The sequence below is a fragment of the Salmo salar genome, chromosome ssa12 (assembly GCF_905237065.1).
Source record: "Salmo salar chromosome ssa12, Ssal_v3.1, whole genome shotgun sequence".
NCBI classification, from domain to species: Eukaryota; Metazoa; Chordata; class Actinopteri; order Salmoniformes; family Salmonidae; genus Salmo; species Salmo salar.
Genome location: NC_059453.1, coordinates 94,644,343 through 94,668,809, shown reverse-complemented (window position 1 = coordinate 94,668,809; position 24,467 = coordinate 94,644,343). Strand labels below are relative to the sequence as shown.

General features: G+C 47.6%; 1 protein-coding gene across 1 annotated transcript in view; it reads right to left on the bottom strand.

Annotated features, from left to right (window-relative positions):
* Positions 1–24,467, bottom strand: part of LOC106566212 (dedicator of cytokinesis protein 3) — a 398,163-nt gene that overhangs the window by 234,639 nt on the left and 139,057 nt on the right. The window contains exon 4 of the mRNA XM_045691962.1: positions 14,816–14,871. Within this exon, the coding sequence (XP_045547918.1) occupies positions 14,816–14,871 (56 nt within the window). The remainder of the gene's footprint in view (positions 1–14,815; positions 14,872–24,467) is intronic.

The following is a 24,467-nucleotide window of genomic DNA, read 5'->3' as shown; positions in this document are numbered from 1 at the left end:
CTCAGCGTGGGTCCTCTATGTGTAGGTCCTCTCAGCGTGGGTCCTCTATGTGTAGGTCCTCTCAGCGTGGGTCCTCTATGTGTAGGTCCTCTCAGCGTGGGTCCTCTATGTGTAGGTCCTCTCAGCGTGGGTCCTCTATGTGTAGGTCCTCTCAGCGTGGGTCCTCTATGTGTAGGTCCTCTCAGCGTGGGTCCTCTATGTGTAGGTCCTCTCAGCGTGGGTCCTCTATGTGTAGGTCCTCTCAGCGTGGGTTCTCTATGTGTAGGTCCTCTCAGCGTGGGTCCTCTATGTGTAGGTCCTCTCGGCGTGGGTCCTCTATGTGTAGGTCCTCTCAGCATGGGTCCTCTATGTGTAGGTCCTCTCAGCGTGGGTTCTCTATGTGTAGGTCCCAAAGGTCTGGGAGAGTGTCTCGCTGGTCTGGGCAGGGTGTCTATTGATCTGTTGCTCCTGTGTGAGGTGTTGTGGTGGGTAGTGTGGATGTGTCTGGTGGTGTTGGGGTGGGTAGTGTGGATGTGTCTGGTGGTGTTGGGGTGGGTAGTGTGGATGTGTCTGGTGGTGTTGGGGTGGGTAGTGCGGATGTGTCTGGTGGTGTTGGGGTGGGTAGTGTGGATGTGTCTGGTGGTGTTGTGGTGGGTAGTGTGGATGTGTCTGGTGGTGTTGGGGTGGGTAGTGTGGATGTGTCTGGTGGTGTTGGGGTGGGTAGTGTGGATGTGTCTGGTGGTGTTGTGGTGGGTAGTGTGGATGTGTCTGGTGGTGTTGGGGTGGGTAGTGTGGATGTGTCTGGTGGTATTGGGGTGGGTAGTGTGGATGTGTCTGGTGGTGTTGGGGTGGGTAGTGTGGATGTGTCTGGTGGTGTTGGGGTGGGTAGTGTGGATGTGTCTGGTGGTGTTGGGGTGGGTAGTGTGGATGTGTCTGGTGGTGTTGGGGTGGGTAGTGTGGATGTGTCTGGTGGTGTTGGGGTGGGTAGTGTGGATGTGTCTGGTGGTGTTGGGGTGGGTAGTGTGGATGTGTCTGGTGGTGTTGCGTTGGGTAGTGTGGATGTGTCTGGTGGTGTTGTGGTGGTGGGTAGTGTGGATGTGTCTGGTGGTGTTGTGGTGGGTAGTGTGGATGTGTCTGGTGGTGTTGTGGTCTGGGCAGGGAGTCTATTGATCTGTTGTCCTGTGTGAAGTGTTGGGGCTGCATGTGAGAGCGATGTCCTTTAGAGTCCGGGCGAAGGTGGGCACTGCTGCCTTGTATAGGTGGACCTGGTCATAGAGGCTGTTCAAGTCCAGGGTGGAGTGGTGGGCCAGGAAAACATTTGGTTTTGAGGCACAGTCACGGGAAATACTTGTGTTTACCCGCTGTATGGTAGCAGGGTGGAAGTCTTTTCGTGGTAGCAGGGTGGAGATAACCACTTGTGCGTTGGGGAAAGTAGAAGAAGCTTTTTCTATCACTCCCTTCAGTGCTGTGGCCACCCTTTCCTGCGTGTTCTCAGGTTGTTTGTGCCTGTGTGTATTATTATGTGGCTGGGTGACCCTAATTGATCCTCAGACAGAAGGTCTAGGGCACGCTGGGTCTTTGGACACCAGAGTTTAGTTTATTGTATATATTTCCCATTTGAGACCATAAGGAGTACAATCTGTGTCTTGTGTATGTCCTCAGTGGGTGTGGGGGGGTTGTCAGGAGGGCTGACAGGGGGAGGGGCTCAGAGGGGGTGAGATTCCCTGGGCTTAGCATTCTTCATTTTTCTGTTCTGCTGTGATGTCAACACTATGGTCAGGGTCTGGTGGGGACTGTTCTGCTGTGGTGTCAACACTATGGTCAGGGTCTGGTGTGGACTGTTCTGCTGTGATGTTAACACTATGGTCAGGGTCTGGTGTGGACTGTTCTGCTGTGGTGTTAACACTATGGTCAGGATCTGGTGTGGACTGTTCTGCTGTGGTGTTAACACTATGGTCAGGGTCTGGGGTGGACTGTTCTGCTGGCTTACATTTTTACATTTTAGTCATTTAGCAGACACACTTATCCAGAGCAACTTACAGTAGTGAATGCATACATTTCATACATGTTTTTTTTCTTCTTCCGTACTGGTCCCCCGTGGGAATCGAACACACAACCCTGGCATTGCAAACACCATGCTCTACCAACTGAGCCACACAGGACCACCACACCACCACACTCTAGTGTTCTCTGTCACACACCACCCCCTCTCCCTCTCCTCCAGCAGTCTGATCCTCTCCTCCATCCCCCTCACCCTCTCCTCCATCCCCCTCACCCTCTCCTCCAGCAGTCTGATCCTCTCCTCCATCCCCCTCACCCTCTCCTCCAGCAGTCTGATCCTCTCGCTCCATCCCCCCTCTCCCTCTCCTCCATCCCCCCTCACCCTCTCCTCCAGCAGTCTGATCCTCTCCCTCCATCCCCCCTCTCCCTCTCCTCCATCCCCCTCACCCTCTCCTCCATCCCCTCACCCTCTCCTCCAGCAGTCTGATCCTCTCCCTCCATCCCCCCTCTCCCTCTCCTCCATCCCCCTCACCCTCTCCTCCATCCCCCTCACCCTCTCCTCCATCCCCCTCACCCTCTCCTCCAGCAGTCTGATCCTCTCCTCCATCCCCCTCAACCTCTCCTCCATCCCCCTCAACCTCTCCTCCATCCCCCTCACCCTCTCCTCCATCCCCCTCTCCCTCTCCTCCATCCCCCTCACCCTCTCCTCCATCCCCCTCACCCTCTCCTCCATCAACCCCTCACCCTCTCCTCCAGCAGTCTGATCCTCTCCTCCATCCCCCTCACCCTCTCCTCCCTCCCCCTCACCCTCTCCTCCCTCCCCCTCAACCTCTCCTCCAGCAGCCTGATCCTCTCCTCCATCCCCCTCACCCTCTCCTCCAGCAGTCTGATCCTCTCCTCCAGCAGTCTGATCCTCTCCTCCATCCCCTCACCCTCTCCTCCATCCCCCCTCACCCTCTCCTCCATCCCCCCTCAACCTCTCCTCCAGCAGCCTGATCCTCTCCTCCATCCCCCTCACCCTCTCCTCCAGCAGTCTGATCCTCTCCTCCAGCAGTCTGATCCTCTCCTCCCTCCCCCTCACCCTCTCCTCCAGCAGCCTGATCCTCTCCTCCATCCCCCTCACCTTCTCCTCCAGCAGCCTGATCCTCTCCTCCATCCCCCTCACCTTCTCCTCCAGCAGCCTGATCCTCTCCTCCATCCCCCTCACCCTCTCCTCCAGCAGTCTGATCCTCTCCTCCAGCAGTCTGATCCTCTCCTCCATCCCCCTCACCCTCTCCTCCATCCCCCTCACCTTCTCCTCCAGCAGTCTGATCCTCTCCTCCATCCCCCTCACCTTCTCCTCCAGCAGTCTGATCCTCTCCTCTAGTGCTGTTCTTCTCCTGCTCTTGCTTTTTATATTGTTGATGTTGTCTCACTACAGTCCAGAGTGCAGATATGTCTCTCTCCAGCTCTCCAGGTCTGGTTAAGGGGGTGTTGTTGTGCTGGACTGTTGTCTGGGTCTGGTTAAGGGGGTGTTGTTGTGCTGGACTGTTGTCTGGGTCTGGTTAAGGGGGTGTTGTTGTGCTGGACTGTTGTCTGGGTCTGGTTAAGGGGGTGTTGTTGTGCTGGACTGTTGTCTGGGTCTGGTTAAGGTGGTGGTGTTGTGCTGGACTGTTGTCTGGGTCTGGTTAAGAGGGTGTTGTTGTGCTGGACTGTTGTCTGGGTCTGGTTAAGGGGGTGTTGTTGTGCTGGACTGTTGTCTGGGTCTGGTTAAGAGGGTGTTGTTGTGCTGGACTGTTGTCTGGGTCTGGTTAAGGGGGTGTTGTTGTGCTGGACTGTTGTCTGGGTCTGGTTAAGGGGGTGTTGTTGTGCTGGACTGTTGTCTGGGTCTGGTTAAGGGGGTGTTGTTGTGCTGGACTGTTGTCTGGGTCTGGTTAAGGGGTGTTGTTGTGCTGGACTGTTGTCTGGGTCTGGTTAAGGGGTGTTGTTGTGCTGGACTGTTGTCTGGGTCTGGTTAAGGGGGGTTGTTGTGCTGGACTGTTGTCTGGGTCTGGTTAAGGGGGTGTTGTTGTGCTGGACTGTTGTCTGGGTCTGGTTAAGGGGTGTTGTTGTGCTGGACTGTTGTCTGGGTCTGGTTAAGGGGGTGTTGTTGTGCTGGACTGTTGTCTGGGTCTGGTTAAGGGGGTGTTGTTGTGCTGGACTGTTGACTGGGTCTGGTTAAGGGGGTGTTGTTGTGCTGGACTGTTGTCTGGGTCTGGTTAAGGGGGTGTTGTTGTGCTGGACTGTTGTCTGGGTCTGGTTAAGGGTGTGTTGTTGTGCTGGACTGTTGTCTGGGTCTGGGTAAGGGGGTGTTGTTGTGCTGGACTGTTGTCTGGGTCTGGTTAAGGGGGTGTTGTTGTGCTGGACTGTTGTCTGGGTCTGGTTAAGGGGGTGTTGTTGTGCTGGACTGTTGTCTGGGTCTGGTTAAGGGGGTGTTGTTGTGCTGGACTGTTGTCTGGGTCTTGTTAAGGGGGTGTTGTGCTGGACTGTTGTCTGGGTCTGGTTAAGGGTGTGTTGTTGTGCTGGACTGTTGTCTGGGTCTGGTTAAGGGGGTGTTGTTGTGCTGGACTGTTGTCTGGGTCTGGTTAAGGGGTTGTTGTTGTGCTGGACTGTTGTCTGGGTCTGGTTAAGGGGGTGTTGTTGTGCTGGACTGTTGTCTGGGTCTGGTTAAGGGGGTGTTGTTGTGCTGGACTGTTGTCTGGGTCTGGTTAAGGGGGTGTTGTTGTGCTGGACTGTTGTCTGGGTCTGGTTAAGGGGGTGTTGTTGTGCTGGACTGTTGTCTGGGTCTCTGCTGACTGGAGTGTAATCACCTGCTGTTCCAGCTCCACCTGTCTTACCTCCAGCTGGGTGAATTTATCCTTCATTTCAATGAGGGAGTAGTACTCTGTGCTGGGAGGTTGACTTTCCGCTGGGGATGGCTCGTCTGTGGGGTTATATAATGAAGAGGTCTGGGGGTTGCTGGTCTGTGGGGTTATATAATGAAGAGGTCTGGGGGTTGCTCGTCTGTGGGGTTATATAATGAAGAGGTCTGGGGGTTGCTGGTCTGTGGGGTTATATAATGAAGAGGTCTGGGGGATGCTGGTCTGTGGGGTTATATAATGAAGAGGTCTGGGGGTTGCTCGTCTGTGGGGTTATATAATGAAGAGGTCTGGGGGTTGCTGGTCTGTGGGGTTATATAATGAAGAGGTCTGGTCTGACCCGCTCGGGGTGGGGGTATCTTTCTCAAGGGAGAGCTTCTCCTGCTGGGCTAATTCTTTGATTAGGTGAAAGTCCAGGTGAAACTGTTCGGGGTTGCCCTGTACCAATACTGTTCCAGGGGTGGCAGGTAGCCTAGTGGTTAGAGTGTTGGACTAGTAACCGAAAGGTTGCTAGATTGAATCCCTGAGCTGACAAGGTAAAAAATATGTCGTTCTGCCCCTGAACAACGCAGTGAACCCACTGTTCCCCGGTAGGCTGTCATTGAAGATAAGAATTTGTTCTTAACTGACTTGCCTAGTTAAACAAAGGTAAAACATAAATTTTACTGTTCCAGACTTATAGCGATTTATATTAGCTGACTCAGTGTCCTCGTTGTCTAGTATCCTGAGTTTCCACCCCTCGTTAACACCCCCTCTCTTAACAGAGGGATAGTGTGTTAATATAGCACTGTGCCATGCCAGGGGGTGGTTTGTGTGGAAGATGAGGTTGCTGATGTTCCTATTTTTATAATAGTCAGCAAAAAGTGTCTCTTGATTTTCCATAAGGAGCTTCATTTTGTGATCTTTTCTTGCCTTATCATTCTTTACATACACAGGGTACTTTATATTAATTACCTCTGAACAGCAGGAGGCAGCTTCTAAGGCCTCTCCATTTGGTTGGAGTAGACTGTTCCACTCTCCTGCCATTGTTGGGCTAAAGGGCTTTGACACCTCTCACTTGACACGTCTGTGCTAATTGAAGTTGTATCAAGCTTGGCAGCCTTAATTTAGCATTCAGTCCTTAAAGTAATGTAATGTATTTTTCTGCTTGGCTTTTGGAAATAAAATATAGCTTCAGCCTAAACATGACTCACTCAGTTCCAGGTTGGATGGTGTTTTCAGGTTTCTGTTGTTTCCAGAACATTTGCTGTATAGCGTTGGAATAATAATCTCCCTACTTCTCTCCCCATTCCTTCCTTTTCTCTCCCCTATCCCTCATTCCCGCTCCCTCCTCTCTCCCCTCTCCCTCATTCCCTCTCCATCCTTCTTCTCCCCCTCCCTACTTCTCTCTCCCCTGTCCCTTATTCTACCCATTCCACTCCCTCCATCCCCATTTCTATCCCCTCCCTCTGCCTCTCACTGCCTCCCTTCACTCCCTCCCTCCCCAACTCCGCTCTCACAATCCCTATAACTGATTAATATCTCCCAACCCTAAAATGTAACACACAATGAGATGAACATGCTGTCTCAGTAGAGGGGCCTCCGCTCCAGGCCCCCTGACTCCACGGCCGCTAGAAAAACATACTGTCATGACTGTCCTGTGAGGATCACAATGGGTCAGATCAGCTTGGCAATGGCTGACAGTAACCAGGCCCACTCAGACAGTACCCAGGCCCTCTCAGACAGTACCCAGGCCCTCTCAGACAGTAACCAGGCCCACTCAGACAGTAACCAGGCCCTCTCAGACAGTAACCAGGCCCTCTCAGAGGGGTGGGGGGGAGCTGCTGGATGGTCGACAGCTCACACCCTGTTGTAAATTACAGGAGAAGGGGACTATTTATTCCCCTACAGTATGAACAAAAGGAGATCAGAACATTGCCAGGTTGCAGCTGTGCGTGTAAAGTGGTCTGAATCCTGAATAATAATCAACACGAGGTGTAGGCGCGAAGCTCATCTCCCAGACAATCACTGGTACGGCTGATTAGCTGTCTTAAGTCAGATATCGAGAAAAGTGAATCTAAGAGGGAACATCATACTACTCTAAAAACCATCCTACTACTCTTCTCAAATCACCGTAGTATGCTACTCTCATCACCCCAATGGCAAAAATTGTGTTTTAGACATAAAATGTACCATGCATTATGTGGGTTGAATGCTGTAACAACACAGAATAACACAATATAAATCCCATGATGCTAGTGACTGTCCATTACTTCTTATCACTTATTAACCATTATTTATTCACATCACTTTACTAAAATATTTCAGTTGTTTTGTATTTTACATTCGTTTTATTCATCTCATCTCTATAGAGCTGCTGCATATGCTGTCTGACAAAATCACTATTTTAGTAGTTCTTCAAAGTAAATAAGGCTTTATGACTGCTGGATACCAACTATCAATCACTTGGATCATGTATTTTCAGGTAGAGATATACCTCACGAAGTAACAGCTGCTCTCTATATCCCTCTCCACCGCGCATTCTTCTGTCTCTTCTCTCCGTCTCCATGTCTGCACCACGCAGACTGGACAAGTAGGCGCGCAATGGATTATGGTCATTGTAGTTAATTACCACATTTTCTGCGTCAAACTAAGTAGAATATTGGCCTGTTGGAAACTTCAATTCCTTACTATATCACACAGTTCGGGTTTGATCTAATTTATCTCTAGAGAAACTGCGCATTGCGCACACAGAAAAAACGAATTCAAATAATTGAGCCGAGGTCGGTAAATTGGTCGTTTAAAAAATGAAAAAAATAACCAAAATGAAGGTTAAACGCTCAGTACTATTTATGTCACTTTATCCACCATTCAAGTAAATCAAATCTGGGTTCAGTTAGTATTTATTTTCTTTCTAACACTTTAGTGATGCTTGCTTGAGCAAGTGTGGCCCAGCGAAACAAAATAGTCCCCCCAAAAACGCAACCCCCCACCTATCTGACACCACAAACAGACTCAATAAAATCCACTGATAACAGGTATTATTTCATACTGGATCTCTATAGAATAGCTGTGGGTCATACTGAACCCATTGTATCAAACAGCAATCTAGTCCTGGCCTTATATCTATTGGACCAATGCACATTCACACACAACACATATAGATCACTGTGTGAGTGGATGACACAATACATAACATTTTTACACTTACATTTTAGTCATTTAGCAGACGCTCTTATCCAGAGCGACTTACAGTAGTGAATGCATACATTTCATACATTTTTTTTTTGTAGTGGCCCCCCGTGGGAATCAAACCCACAACCCTGGTGTTGCAAACACCATGCTCTACCAACTGAGCCACAGGGAAGACTGTGTGAGTGGATGGCACAATACATGTAGATCACTGTGTGAGTGACATATTAAGTACTGTACCTATCCATCAAGTACATTACAGCCCTCTAGAACAGAAGACTGAACTGACTTCTGGGATCAGTATAATAGACCATAGAAGAAGAGGTATGTATATATATATATATATATATATATATATATATATATTTAGATCATATATAATAATACATATATAACCCTCTCTTTCCCATTCTGCCCTGCCTCGCTCGCTCGCTCGCTCGCTCTCCCTCCCTCCCTCCCTCCCTCCCTCCCTCCCTCCCTCCCTCCCTCCCTTTCTCTCTACCTCTACTCTCCCCCTCCATCCCTGCCTCGCTCTCCCTCCCTCCCTTTCTCTCTACCTCTACTCTCCCCCCTCCATCCCTGCCTCGCTCTCCCTCCCTTTCCCTCTACCTCTCCCCCTCCATCCCTGCCTCGCTCTCCCTCCCTCCCTTTCTCTCTACCTCTACTCTCCCCCCTCCATCCCTGCCTCGCTCTCCCTCCCTCCCTCCCTTTCTCTCTACCTCTACTCTCCCCCCTCTATCCCTGCCTCGCTCTCCCTCCCTCCCTCCCTTTCTCTCTACCTCTACTCTCCCCCTCCATCCCTGCCTCCTCTTATCTCTCTTTACCCCTCCCTTTCTTCAAACTCAAATTTGTAGAATGTATTTGTTATGTTACCCATAAAACAACACAGAATATTGTTAGAATATTAGTCCTGAGTTTCCCCATATCTTTTAGGATTACAGTTGACCCACAACTAAATATGTAGCCCACATTATTTTAATTACAAGTAGACGGCCAACACTTGGAAAAAATATCTATACAAATTTAATTTGCATAATATTTTGAAAGCGTTTATTTTAGTTCATATTAATCGAAGTAACAGATGTCTTAATTTGCATAACGGTTTTAATTAAATGCACAAAGAGGCAAATTAATTGGATTTACCATCCTTTACAATTTCCAAGTACCCCCTCCTGAGGGGATATGAAAAAAGAAAATAAGCATTTTGAGTTTTAAAATATGTATTCTTGAACTTTGAATCGTATTGGAAAAGGGGCTGGCGTACCCTTTTTAAGAATTTAATTTACAAAACAGTAATTTGCTGATCTCAATAGATAATCAGATTTCAATACAATACTTGTTGAAATACTTTTCACTGGAGGGTTGAGACAAAGAAAGACTCGCAGGGACACTACAAATAAAATATAACCATCAGTAGTGAGGAAATATATTGTATATTGTCTAGCCTGGCTCTAGATATAGTGAGGAAATATATTGTATATTGTCTAGCCTGGCTCTAGATATAGTGAGGAAATATATTGTATATTGTCTAGCCTGGCTCTAGATATAGTGAGGAAATATATTGTATATTGTCTAGCCTGGCTCTAGATATAGTGAGGAAATATATTGTATATTGTCTAGCCTGGCTCTAGATATAGTGAGGAAATATATTGTATATTTTCTAGCCTGGCTCTAGATATAGTGAGGAAATATATTGTATATTTTCTAGCCTGGCTCTAGATATAGTGAGGAAATATATTGTATATTTTCTAGCCTGGCTCTAGATATAGTGAGGAAATATATTGTATATTGTCTAGCCTGGCTCTAGATATAGTGAGGAAATATATTGTATATTGTCTAGCCTGGCTCTAGATATAGTGAGGAAATATATTGTATATTGTCTAGCCTGGCTCTAGATATAGTGAGGAAATATATTGTATATTGTCTAGCCTGGCTCTAGATATAGTGAGGAAATATATTGTATATTTTCTAGCCTGGCTCTAGATATAGTGAGGAAATATATTGTATATTGTCTAGCCTGGCTCTAGATATAGTGAGGAAATATATTGTATATTGTCTAGCCTGGCTCTAGATATAGTGAGGAAATACAGTGGGGAAAAAAGTATTTAGTCAGCCACCAATTGTGCAAGTTCTCCCACTTAAAAAGATGAGAGAGGCCTGTAATTTTCATCATAGGTACACGTCAACTATGACAGACAAAATGAGAAAAAAAATCCAGAAAATCACATTCTAGGATTTTTAATGAATTTATTTGCAAATTATGGTGGAAAATAAGTATTTGGTCACCTACAAACAAGCAAGATTTCTGGCTCTCACAGACCTGTAACTTCTTCTTTGAGACGCTCCTCTGTCCTCCACTCGTTACCTGTATTAATGGCACCTGTTTGAACTTGTTATCAGTATAAAAGACACCTGTCCACAACCTCAAACAGTCACACTCCAAACTCCACTATGGCCAAGACCAAAGAGCTGTCAAAGGACACCAGAAACAAAATTGTAGACCTGCACCAGGCTGGGAAGACTGAATCTGCAATAGGTAAGCAGCTTGGTTTGAAGAAATCAACTGTGGGAGCAATTATTAGGAAATGGAAGACATACAAGACCAATGATAATCTCCCTTGATCTGGGGCTCCACGCAAGATCTCACCCGTGGGGTCAAAATGATCACAAGAAAGGTGAGCAAAAATCCCAGAAACACACGGGGGGACCTAGTGAATGACCTGCAGAGAGCTGGGACCAAAGTAACAAAGCCTACCATCAATAACACACTATGCCGCCAGGGACTCAAATCCTGCAGTACCAGACGTGTCCCCCTGCTTAAGCCAGTACATGTCCAGGCCCATCTGAAGTTTGCTAGAGAGCATTTGGATGATCCAGAAGAGGATTGGGAGAATGTCATATGGTCAGATGAAACCAAAATATAACTTTTTGGTAAAAACTCAACTCGTCGTGTTTGGAGGACAAAGAATGCTGAGTTGCATCCAAAGAACACCATACCTACTGTGAAGCATGGGGGTGGAAACATCATGCTTTGGGGCTGTTTTTCTGCAAAGGGACCAGGACGACTGATCCGTGTAAAAGAAAGAATGAATGGGGCCATATATCGTGAGATTTTGAGTGAAAACCTCTTTCCATCAGCAAGGGCATTGAAGATGAAACGTGGCTGGGTCTTTCAGCATGACAATGATCCCAAACACACCGCCCGGGCAACGAAGGAGTGGCTTCATAAGAAGCATTTCAAGGTCCTGGAGTGGCCAAGCCAGTCTCCAGATCTCAAACCCATAGAAAATCTTTGGAGGGAGTTGAAAGTCTGTGTTGCCCAGCGACAGCCCCAAAACATCACTGCTCTAGAGGAGATCTGCATGGAGGAATGGGCCAAAATACCAGCAACAGTGTGTGAAAACCTTGTGAAGACTTACAGAAAACGTTTGACCTGTGTCATTGCCAACAAAGGGTATATAACAAAGTATTGAGATAGACTTTTGTTATTGACCAAATACTTATTTTCCACCATAATTTGCAAATAAATTCATTAAAAATCCTACAATGTGATTTTCTGGATTTTTTTTCTCATTTTGTCTGTCATAGTTGAAGTGTACCTATGATGAAAATTACAGGCCTCTCTCATCTTTTTAAGTGGGAGAACTTGCACAATTGGTGGCTGACTAAATACTTTTTTCCCCCACTGTATATTATATATTGTCTAGCCTGGCTCTAGATATAGTGAGGAAATATATTGTATATTGTCTAGCCTGGCTCTGGATATAGTGAGGAAATATATTGTATATTTTCTAGCCTGGCTCTAGATATAGTGAGGAAATACACTGCTCAAAAAAATAAAGGGAACACTAAAATAACACATCCTAGATCTGAATGAATGAAATAATCTTATTAAATACTTTTTTCTTTACATAGTTGAATGTGCTGACAACAAAATCACACAAAAATAATCAATGGAAATCCAATTTATCAACCCATGGAGGTCTGGATTTGGAGTCACACTCGAAATTAAAGTGGAAAACCACACTACAGGCTGATCCAACTTTGATGTAATGTCCTTACAACAAGTCAAAATGAGGCTCAGTAGTGTGTGTGGCCTCCACGTGCCTGTATGACCTCCATACAACGCCTGGGCATGCTCCTGATGAGGTGGGGGATGGTCTCCTGAGGGATCTCCTCCCAGACCTGGAATAAAGCATCCGCCAACTCCTGGACAGTCTGTGGTGCAACGTGGCGTTGGTGGATGGAGCGAGACATGATGTCCCAGATGTGCTCAATTGGATTCAGGTCTGGGGAACGGGCGGGCCAGTCCATAGCATCAATGTCTTCCTCTTGCAGGAACTGCTGACACACTCCAGCCACATGAGGTCTAGCATTGTCTTGCATTAGGAGGAACCCAGGGCCAACCGCACCAGCATATGGTCTCACAAGGGGTCTGAGGATCTCATCTCGGTACCTAATGGCAGTCAGGCTACCTCTGGCGAGCACATTTAGGGCTGTGCGGCCCCCCAAAGAAATGCCACCCTACACCATGACTGACCCACCGCCAAACCGGTCATGCTGGAGGATGTTGCAGGCAGCAGAACGTTCTCCACGGCGTCTCCAGACTCTGTCACGTCTGTCACATGTGCTCAGTGTGAACCTGCTTCATCTGTGAAGAGCACAGGGCGCCAGTGGCGAATTTGCCAATCTTGGTGTTCTCTGGCAAATGCCAAACGTCCTGCACGGTGTTGGGCTGTAAGCACAACCCCCACCTGTGGACGTCGGGCCCTCATACCACCCTCATGGAGTCTGTTTCTGACCGTTTGAGCAGACACATGCACATTTGTGGCCTGCTGGAGGTAATTTTGCAGGGCTCTGGCAGTGCTCTTCCTGCTCCTCCTTGCACAAAGGCGGAGGTAGCGGTCCTGCTGCTGGGTTGTTGCCCTCCTACGGCCTCCTCCACGTCTCCTGATGTACTGGCCTGTCTCCTGGTAGCGCCTCCATGCTCTCGACACTACGCTGACAGACACAGCAAACCTTCTTGCCACAGCTCGCATTGATGTGACATCCTGGATGAGCTGCACTACCTGAGCCACTTGTGTGGGTTGTAGACTCCGTCTCATGCTACCACTAGAGTGAAAGCACCGCCAGCATTTAAAAGTGACCAAAACATCCGCCAGGAAGCATAGGAACTGAGAAGTGGTCTGTGGTCCCCACCTGCAGAACCACTCCTTTATTGGGGGTGTCTTGCTAATTGCCTATAATTTCCACCTGTTGTCTATTCCATTTGCACAACAGCATCTGAAATGTATTGTCAATCAGTGTTGCTTCCTAAGTGGACAGTTTGATTTCACAGAAGTGTGATTGACTTGGAGTTACATTGTGTTGTTTAAGTGTTCCCTTTATTTTTTTGAGCAGTGTATATTGTATATTGTCTAGCCTGGCTCTAGATATAGTGAGGAAATATATTGTATATTTTCTAGCCTGGCTCTAGATATAGTGAGGAAATATATTGTATATTTTCTAGCCTCGCTCTAGATCTATCTCCGACAACTCTTATGGTCATTGTTACAGATGCACATCTTAATTTGACCCTGCTTCTCACAGCAGGAGCAATAGCAAATGTGAATTATTATGTGGACAGCTGTAGATTCCCTGTACCACCATGCTAGATAACTGTTAACTAGACATGACTGTAGTTTCTCTGTGAGAGGTATGAGGAGGGAGGGATGAGAGGTATGAGGAGAGAGGGATGAGAGGGATGAGGAAAGAGGAATGAGAGGTATGAGGAGAGGGGGATGAGAGGTATGAGGAGGGAGGGATGAGAGGTATGAGGAGAGAGAGATGAGAGGTATGAGGAGGGAGGGATGAGCGGTATGAGGAGAGAGGGATGAGAGGTATGATGAGAGAGGGATGAGAGGGATGAGGAAAGAGGGATGAAAGGTATGAGGAGAGTGGGATGAGAGGTATGAGGAGAGAGGGATGAGAGGTATGAGGAGAGAGGGATGAGAGGTATGAGGAAAAGATGAGTAATAAGTGAGGCATAGATTAATTAATAATATGCCTGGTTTTCACAGCCTCTCGCCTCTTCCCTCCGTCCCTCTTTTCTCCTCATCCCTTTCTCTCCTCCATCCCTCTCTCTCTCTCTCTCTCTCTCTCTCCTCTCCTCCATCCCACTCTCTCTCCTCTCCTCTCTCCTCCATCCCTCTCTCCTCCATCCCTCTCTCTCCTCTCCTCTCGCCTCCATCCCTCTCTCCTCTCCCATCCTCTCTCCTCCATGCCACTCTCCTCTCCCCTCCTCTCTCCTCCATCCCTCTCTCCTCTCCTCTCCTCTCACCTCCATCCCTCTCCTCTCCCCTCCTCTCTCCTCCATCCCTCTCTCCTCTCCCCTCCATCCCTTGCTCCCCTCCTTTCCTCTCCTCTCCCCTCCATCCCTCTCCTCTCTCCTCCATCCCTCTCTCCTCTCCCCTCCATCCCTCTCTCCCCTCCCCTCCCCTCCTCTCCTCCAACCCTCTCCTCTATCCCTCTCCCCTCCTCTCCTCCATCCCTCTCTCCTCTCCTCTCCCCTCCTCTCTCCTCCATCCCTCTCTCTCCTCTCTCCTCCATCCCTCTCTCCCCTCCCCTCCCCTCCTCTCCTCTCCCCTCCAACCCTCTCCTCTATCCCTCTCCCCTCCTCTCCTCCATCCCTCTCTCCTCTCCCCTCCTCTCTCCTCCATCCCTCTCTCTCCTCTCTCCTCCATCCCTCTCTCCTCTCCTCCGTCTCATCAGAGAAAACCGTTTGTTATAATTGATAGAGGGGTTCTTACCCTCTGTTGGTTACCGTGGCCTTCTTCAAGTGAACGTAGCTGGTTGGGAAGATCCCCTGGGAAAAGAAAAGAGAAAACCACACCTATTAACTAACACTCAACACTACGCTACTGCTGAGACAGAGAGGAAGACGAGAGGGAGAGAGAGAGGGAGAGAGAGAGGAGAGAGAGAGAGAGAGAGAGAGAGAGAGAGAGAGAGAGAGAGAGACAGAGAGAGAGAGAGAGAGAACGGGGGTGAGAGAGAGTGAGAGAGAGAGAGAGAGAGAGAGAGAGAAAGAGAAAGGGGTGAGAGAGAGAGAGAGAGAGAGAGAGAGAGAGAGAGAGAGAGAGAGAGAGAAAGGGGGTGAGAGAGAGAGAAAGAGAAAGGGGGTGAGAGAGAGAGAGAGAAAGGGGGAGAGAGAGAGAGAGAGAGAAAAAGAGAAAGGGGTGAGAGAAAGAGAGAGAGAGAGAGAGAGAGAGAGAGAGAGAGAGAGAGAAAGGGGGTGAGAGAGAGAAAGTGGGTGAGAGAGAGAGAGAGAGAGAGAAAGGGGGTGAGAGAGAGAGAGAGAAATAGTATTTTATTTTATCCCAGTGTCACTGTGGGTCATTTCAACACATCTCTTTCCAAGTGGAAGAAAGATCCTCCAGAAGATCACACTGTAGTATCCCTGCCAGGACTCTGTCATGTTGTAGTGAAAGACTGTCACACACACAACACTGTATCTCTACCTCACTTCGTAATGCAGTAGTAAAGCACCATTAATCACAGACAGTCAGTCTAGCCAGTTAGTTTGGCCTCTTGATTCAGTAATCACAGTCAGTCTAGCAAGTTAGTTTGGCCTCTTGATTCAGTAATCACAGTCAGTCTAGCCAGTTAGTTTGGCCTCTTGATTCAGTAATCACAGACAGTCTAGCCAATTAGTTTGGCCTCTTGATTCAGTAATCACAGTCAGTCTAGCCAGTTAGTTTGGCCTCTTGATTCAGTAATCACAGACAGTCAGTCTAGCCAGTTAGTTTGGCCTCTTGATTCAATAATCACAGACAGTCTAGCCAATTAGTTTGGCCTCTTGATTCAGTAATCACAGTCAGTCTAGTCAGTTAGTTTGGCCTCTTGATTCAGTAATCACAGTCAGTCTAGCCAATTAGTTTGGCCTCTTGATTCAGTAATCACAGACAGTCTAGCCAATTAGTTTGGCCTCTTGATTCAGTAATCACAGTCAGTCTAGCCAGTTAGTTTGGCCTCTTGATTCAGTAATCACAGACAGTCAGTCTAGCCAATTAGTTTGGCCTCTTGATTCAGTAATCACAGACAGTCAGTCTAGCCAGTTAGTTTGGACTCTTGATTCAGTAATCACAGTCAGTCTAGCCAGTTAGTTTGGCCTCTTGATTCAGTAATCACAGTCAGTCTAGCCAGTTAGTTTGGCCTCTTGATTCAGGCACAGTGCACTGTGTTTGACCCATTGAGCTCTGGTGCACTATATATAAATGAGGTGCCATTTGCAACACACAGCCTTTGTCTTTTTAAAATGTTGGAGTTGGAGAATTGACGGAGGGCACAGATCCAGATCGCTTGCAATTTCCCAAAATGCACTGTGGCTACGTAATGCTTCTCTTTCCAGATGTCGAGCAGAAAGGATGTCACACACAAACGTGTGTGTGTGTGTGTGTGTGTGTGTGTGTGCCAGCAGCAGCAGTAATGGATGTGTTATCTCTCTATATCATTCCCTGGATAGACAGTCATTCCCATTCTGCAGAGACAGCATATTCCATTAACCTACCGTCTCTCATATCAATTATTGATCAGTGAACATACTAAATGTAGCACGCAGTAGAACATAGCTACGTCTCTCTACTGGCATGACCTTCTATACAGGTGTAGGATCTTAATTTGAACCAGTTATCTTCAGCAGGAAAATAATCCTGCAGCAACAGAAAATGTGAATTATTATGTGGATTATAATTAATGGATATGTTTGTAGGGGTTGATAGATTGTTCGTAAAAGAAAATCGAGTCAAGAAATTTCATGAAAGGGAATGACAAACTTCAGAAGGCTTTTTAAACCTCACAGACATGATTTTAATGTGAGCAACCATCTCCCTATGCAGTGTGTGTGTCTGCCAGCTGGTCTGTAATGGTATTCTTCTCTCTGAGCAGCCCTGCCTGCCCGTCCTCACGCCTGCAATGGTATTCTTCTCTCTGAGCAGCCCTGCCTGCCCATCCTCACGCCACAGCACCCCAGCCAGGGTGAGCCACCATGGAGAATCCCTGTAACAGTCCCACTGTCATCACGCTCTCTGGAGACACACACACACACACACACACACACACACACACACACACACACACACACACACACACACACACACACACACACACACACACACACACACACACACACACACACACACACACACACTGAACATAAATAATGCTGCTTGTTTGTTTGGTACATAATGAGGAAGGAAGCTTCATTATCAAGGTATGTTGCCAGAGGGTTGGAGGAGCAATGACCTGTGACAAACTGCCTTAATAAAAGATGCTCTCCCTAGATACACACACACACTCCCTAGATACACACACACTCCCTAGATACACACACAAGCCTTCTGCTCAACCACTAGCCCAGAAGAAAGGCTGATTTGAAGTGTACAAGTGAGGATGGAGATTAGTGATGAGTAGAGAGGAGAGGAAAGGAGAGGAGAGGAGAGGAGAGGAGAGGGTAGTACACTATATAGTGTGCTATTTGAGACACATCCACAGAGGTAAAACAGGACCCTTTCCCCTCTACACACTGATGACTAACACGTCTGACCACTGGTCTAACAGAAACAACATCATTCAACTCTTTTCATTTCCAGAAGACTAACTAAATCATTCTGTAGTACTGTAACTTAACAGATACACAACTAACTAAATCATTCTGTAGTACTGTAACCTAACAGATACACAACTAACTAAATCATTCTGTAGTACTGTAACCTAACAGATACACAACTAACTAAATCATTCTGTAGTACTGTAACTTAACAGATACACAACTAACTAAATCATTCTGTAGTACTGTAACCTAACAGATACACAACTAACTAAATCATTCTGTAGTACTGTAACCTAACAGATACACAACTAACTAAATCATTCTGTAGTACTGTAACCTAACAGATACACAACTAACTAAATCATTCTGTAGTACTGTAACCTAACAGATACACAACTAACTAAATCATTCTGTAGTACTGTAACCTAACAGATACACAACTAACTAAATCATTCTGTAGTACTGTAACCTAACAGATAATTGTGTAGTACTGTAACCTAGCAGAAAATTGTGTAGTACTGTAACCTAACAAATACACCATTGTGCAGTACTGCAACCTAACAGATACACCATTATACACTGCTCAAAAAAATAAAGGGAACACTTAAACAACACAATGTAACTCCAAGTCAATCACACTTCTGTGAAATCAAACTGTCCACTTAGGAAGCAACACTGATTGACAATAAATTTCACATGCTGTTGTGCAAATGGAATAGACAACAGGTGGAAATTATAGGCAATTAGCAAGACACCCCCCAATAAAGGAGTGGTTCTGCAGGTGGGGACCACAGACCACTTCTCAGTTCCTATGCTTCCTGGCTGATGTTTTGGTCACTTTTGAATGCTGGCGGTGCTTTCACTCTAGTGGTAGCATGAGACTGAGTCTACAACCCACACAAGTGGCTCAGGTAGTGCAGCTCATTCAGGATGGCACATCAATGCGAGCTGTGGCAAGAAGGTTTGCTGTGTCTGTCAGCGTAGTGTCCAGAGCATGGAGGCTCTACCAAGAGACAGGCCAGTACATCAGGAGACGTGGAGGAGGCCGTAGGAGGGCAACAACCCAGCAGCAGGACCACTACCTCCGCCTTTGTGCAAGGAGGAGCAGGAGAAGCACTGCCAGAGCCCTGCAAAATGACCTCCAGCAGGCCACAAATGTGCATGTGTCTGCTCAAACGGTCAGAAACAGACTCCATGAGGGTGGTATGAGGGCCCGACGTCCACAGGTGGGGGTTGTGCTTACAGCCCAATACCGTGCAGGACGTTTGGCATTTGCCAGAGAACACCAAGATTGGCAAATTCGCCACTGGCGCCCTGTGCTCTTCACAGATGAAAGCAGGTTCACACTGAGCATGTGACAGACGTGACAGAGTCTGGAGACGCCGTGGAGAACGTTCTGCTGCCTGCAACATCCTCCAGCATGACCGGTTTGCGGTTCTCATGGTGTGGGGTGGCATTGCTTTGGGGGGCCGCACGCCTTCCATGTGCTCGCCAATTTCATAGTAATCAACCCTTGTGAGACCATATGCTGGTGCGGTTGGCCCTGGGTTCCTCCTAATGCAAGACAATCTAGCCTCATGTGGCTGGAGTGTGTCAGCAGTTCCTGCAAGAGGAAGGCATTGATGCTATGGACTGGCCTGCCCTCGACTATAGCACTCTGTCGCATTCCCAAATGTCCAGGAGTTGGCGGATGCTTTAGTCCAGTCTGAGGAATCTCAACCTCCCCCCTCATCAGGAGCATGCCCAGGCATTGTAGGGAGGTCATACAGGCACGTGGAGGCCACACACTACTGAGCCTCATTTTGACTTGTTTTAAGGACATTACATCAAAGTTGGATCAGCCTGTAGTGTGGTTTTCCACTTTAATTTTGAGTGTGACTCCAAATCCAGACCTCCATGGGTTGATAAATTGGATTTCCATTGATTATTTTTGTGTGATTTTGTTGTCAGCACATTCAACTATGTAAAGAAAAAAGTATTTAATAAGATTATTTCTTTCATTCAGATCTAGGATGTGTTATTTTAGTGTTCCCTTTATTTTTTTGAGCAGTATATATCATTCATGATGTTATTTTATATTCAAGCCAAAAAAAAAAAAAAAGAATATGAATTTGGCTTAAAGTAAAACGGATTAAAAGACGTTATCTATTAATATGATAGATGTTGTAGATATTAATAGCACAAGTTTCCTGAAATAGAGCTTGGTACATGATGAGTCAGCGTACTCACACTAGCTCAAAGGTAAAGCCAGCTATTTATTTTATTATATAACCTTTATTTAACTAGGCAAGTCAATTAAGAACAAATTCTTATTGACAATGACGGACTTCCCCGGCCAAACCCTAACCCGGACGACGCTGGGCCAATCGTGCGCCGCCCTAATGGACTCCCAAACAAGGCCGGTTGTGACACAGCCTGGAATCGAACCAGTCTGTAGTGACACGTCCAGCACTGAGAGATGCAGTGGGTTAGACCGCTGCGCCACTCGGGGATCCCCCCCCCCCAACATGATTTACTGCTTACAGAGATAAACAACAACAAAGAAACAACTGTTTTGCCCGACGCTGACCACTATGTGATCGCCGACGTCGTTGCTATGGACATCTGTCAGCGGGAGGTCATCTGACTGTGTACGGCGACATCACGCCGCTGAGCCTACGTCTGTAGCGTGAGGTAAACGATCAGCACAGACAGACAGGAATTCTAACAACGACGTAGTTTAGCTCAGGTAGCTAAATTAGCTCAACGTTTTTTTGAGACTTTATAGAATATAAAGTGACGCTGACGGTGAATGAGTGGGCATGGAAAACGAACAATATAAAATGTGTAGCTGGATAGACATTAAGTAGACGAGAGGTTCAGATGAAAAGGAGAAGGACTTTAATTAGAGGGGTAGATCAGCGAGGTTAAGGAGCCTGTCGTTTTAGAATGGATGAGAGAGGGTGAGAAGGCTGGGTAGAATCACAATGGAAATCATCTTTAGAAGTAGTACAGTAGGAAGCTGAGGTATAGTAGGTAACTGACCTGGTCTGTAGGTAACTGACCTGGTCTGTAGGTAACTGACCTGGTCTGTAGGTAACTGACCTGGTCTGTAGGTAACTGACCTGGTCTGTAGTTAACTGACCTGGTCTGTAGGTAACTGACCTGGTCTGTGGGTAACTGACCTGGTCTGTGGGTAACTGACCTGGTCTGTGGGTAACTGACCTGGTCTGTAGGTAACTGACCTGGTCTGTAGTTAACTGACCTGGTCTGTAGGTAACTGACCTGGTCTGTAGATACTAACCTGGTCTGTAGGTAACTGACCTGGTCTGTAGGTAACTGACCTGGTCTGTAGGTAACTGACCTGGCCTGTAGGTAACTGACCTGGCCTGTAGGTAATGACCTGGTCTGTAGGTACTAACCTGGTCTGTAGGTAACTGACCTGGTCTGTAGGTAACTGTCCTGGTCTGTAGGTAACTGACCTGGTCTGTAGGTAACTGACCTTGTCTGTGGGTAACTGACCTGGTCTGTAAATACTGACCTGGTCTGTAGGTACTAACATGGTCTGTAGGTAACTGACCTGGTCTGTAAATACTGACCTGGCCTGTAGGTACTAACCTGGTCTGTAGGTAACTGACCTGGTCTGTAGGTAACTGACCTGGTCTGTAGATAACTGACCTGGTCTGTAGGTACTGACCTGGCCTGTAGGTAACTGACCTGGTCTGTAGGTAACTGACCTGGTCTGTAAATACTGACCTGGTCTGTAGGTAACTGACCTGGTCTGTAGGTAACTGACCTGGTCTGTAGGTAACTGACCTGGTCTGTAGATAACTGACCTGGCCTGTAGGTAACTGACCTGGCCTGTAGGTAACTGACCTGGTCTGTAGGTAACTGACCTGGTCTGTAGATAACTGACCTGGTCTGTAGGTACTGACCTGGTCTGTAGGTAACTGACCTGGTCTGTAGGTACTGACCTGGTCTGTAGGTACTGACCTGGTCTGTAGGTAACTGACCTGGTCTGTAGGTAACTGACCTGGTCTGTAGGTAACTGACCTGGTCTGTAAATACTAACCTGGTCTGTAGGTAACTGACCTGGTCTGTAAATACTAACCTGGTCTGTAGGTAACTGACCTGGTCTGTAAATACTGACCTGGTCTGTAGGTACTGACCTGGCCTGTAGGTAACTGACCTGGTCTGTGGGTAACTGACCTGGTCTGTAGGTAACTGACCTGGTCTGTAGGTAACTGACCTGGTCTGTAGGTAACTGACCTGGTCTGTAAATACTGACCTGGTCTGTAGGTACTAACCTGGTCTGTAGGTAACTGACCTGGTCTGTAAATACTGACCTGGCCTGTAGGTACTAACCTGGTCTGTAGGTAACTGACCTGGTCTGTAGGTAACTGACCTGGTCTGTAGGTACTGACCTGGTCTGTAGGTAACTGACCTGGTCTGTAGGTAACTGACCTGGTCTGTGGGTAACTGACCTGGTCTGTAGGTAACTGACCTGGCCTGTAGGTAACTGACCTGGTCTGTAAATACTGACCTGGTCTGTAGGTAACTGACCTGGTCTGTAGATAACTGACCTGGTCTGTAGGTACTGACCTGGCCTGTAGGTAACTGACCTGGTCTGTAGGTAACTGACCTGGTCTGTAAATACTGACCTGGTCTGTAGGTACTGACCTGGTCTGTAGGTAACTGACCTGGTCTGTAGGTAACTGACCTGGTCTGTAGGTAACTGACCTGGTCTGTAGGTAACTGACCTGGTCTGTGGGTAACTGACCTGGTCTGTGGGTAACTGACCTGGCCTGTAGGTAACTGACCTGGTCTGTAAATACTGACCTGGCCTGTAGGTAACTGACCTGGTCTGTAGATAACTGACCTGGTCTGTAGGTACTGACCTGGCCTGTAGGTAACTGACCTGGTCTGTAGGTAACTGACCTGGTCTGTAAATACTGACCTGGTCTGTAGGTACTGACCTGGTCTGTAGGTAACTGACCTGGTCTGTAGGTAACTGACCTGGTCTGTAAATACTAACCTGGTCTGTAGGTAACTGACCTGGTCTGTAAATACTAACCTGGTCTGTAGGTAACTGACCTGGTCTGTAAATACTGACCTGGTCTGTAGGTACTGACCTGGCCTGTAGGTAACTGACCTGGTCTGTGGGTAACTGACCTGGTCTGTGGGTAACTGACCTGGTCTGTAGGTAACTGACCTGGTCTGTAGGTACTAACCTGGTCTGTAGGTAACTGACCTGGTCTGTAGGTAACTGTCCTGGTCTGTAGGTAACTGACCTGGTCTGTAGGTAACTGACCTTGTCTGTGGGTAACTGACCTGGTCTGTAAATACTGACCTGGTCTGTAGGTACTAACCTGGTCTGTAGGTAACTGACCTGGTCTGTAAATACTGACCTGGCCTGTAGGTACTAACCTGGTCTGTAGGTAACTGACCTGGTCTGTAGGTAACTGACCTGGTCTGTAGATAACTGACCTGGTCTGTAGGTACTGACCTGGCCTGTAGGTAACTGACCTGGTCTGTAGGTAACTGACCTGGTCTGTAAATACTGACCTGGTCTGTAGGTACTGACCTGGTCTGTAGGTAACTGACCTGGTCTGTAGGTAACTGACCTGGTCTGTAGATAACTGACCTGGCCTGTAGGTAACTGACCTGGCCTGTAGGTAACTGACCTGGTCTGTAGGTAACTGACCTGGTCTGTAGATAACTGACCTGGTCTGTAGGTACTGACCTGGTCTGTAGGTACTGACCTGGTCTGTAGGTACTGACCTGGTCTGTAGATAACTGACCTGGTCTGTAGGTACTGACCTGGTCTGTAGGTACTGACCTGGTCTGTAGGTAACTGACCTGGTCTGTAGGTAACTGACCTGGTCTGTAGGTAACTGACCTGGTCTGTAAATACTAACCTGGTCTGTAGGTAACTGACCTGGTCTGTAAATACTAACCTGGTCTGTAGGTAACTGACCTGGTCTGTAAATACTGACCTGGTCTGTAGGTACTGACCTGGCCTGTAGGTAACTGACCTGGTCTGTGGGTAACTGACCTGGTCTGTAGGTAACTGACCTGGTCTGTAGGTAACTGACCTTGTCTGTGGGTAACTGACCTGGTCTGTAAATACTGACCTGGTCTGTAGGTACTAACCTGGTCTGTAGGTAACTGACCTGGTCTGTAAATACTGACCTGGCCTGTAGGTACTAACCTGGTCTGTAGGTAACTGACCTGGTCTGTAGGTAACTGACCTGGTCTGTAGGTACTGACCTGGTCTGTAGGTAACTGACCTGGTCTGTAGGTAACTGACCTGGTCTGTGGGTAACTGACCTGGTCTGTAGGTAACTGACCTGGCCTGTAGGTAACTGACCTGGTCTGTAAATACTGACCTGGTCTGTAGGTAACTGACCTGGTCTGTAGATAACTGACCTGGTCTGTAGGTACTGACCTGGCCTGTAGGTAACTGACCTGGTCTGTAGGTAACTGACCTGGTCTGTAAATACTGACCTGGTCTGTAGGTACTGACCTGGTCTGTAGGTAACTGACCTGGTCTGTAGGTAACTGACCTGGTCTGTAGGTAACTGACCTGGTCTGTGGGTAACTGACCTGGTCTGTGGGTAACTGACCTGGCCTGTAGGTAACTGACCTGGTCTGTGGGTAACTGACCTGGTCTGTAGGTAACTGACCTGGCCTGTAGGTACTGACCTGGTCTGTAGATACTAACCTGGTCTGTAGGTAACTGACCTGGTCTGTGGGTAACTGACCTGGCCTGTAGGTAACTGACCTGGTCTGTAGGTAACTGACCTGGCCTGTAGGTAACTGACCTGGTCTGTAGATACTGACCTGGTCTGTAGGTAACTGACCTGGTCTGTAGG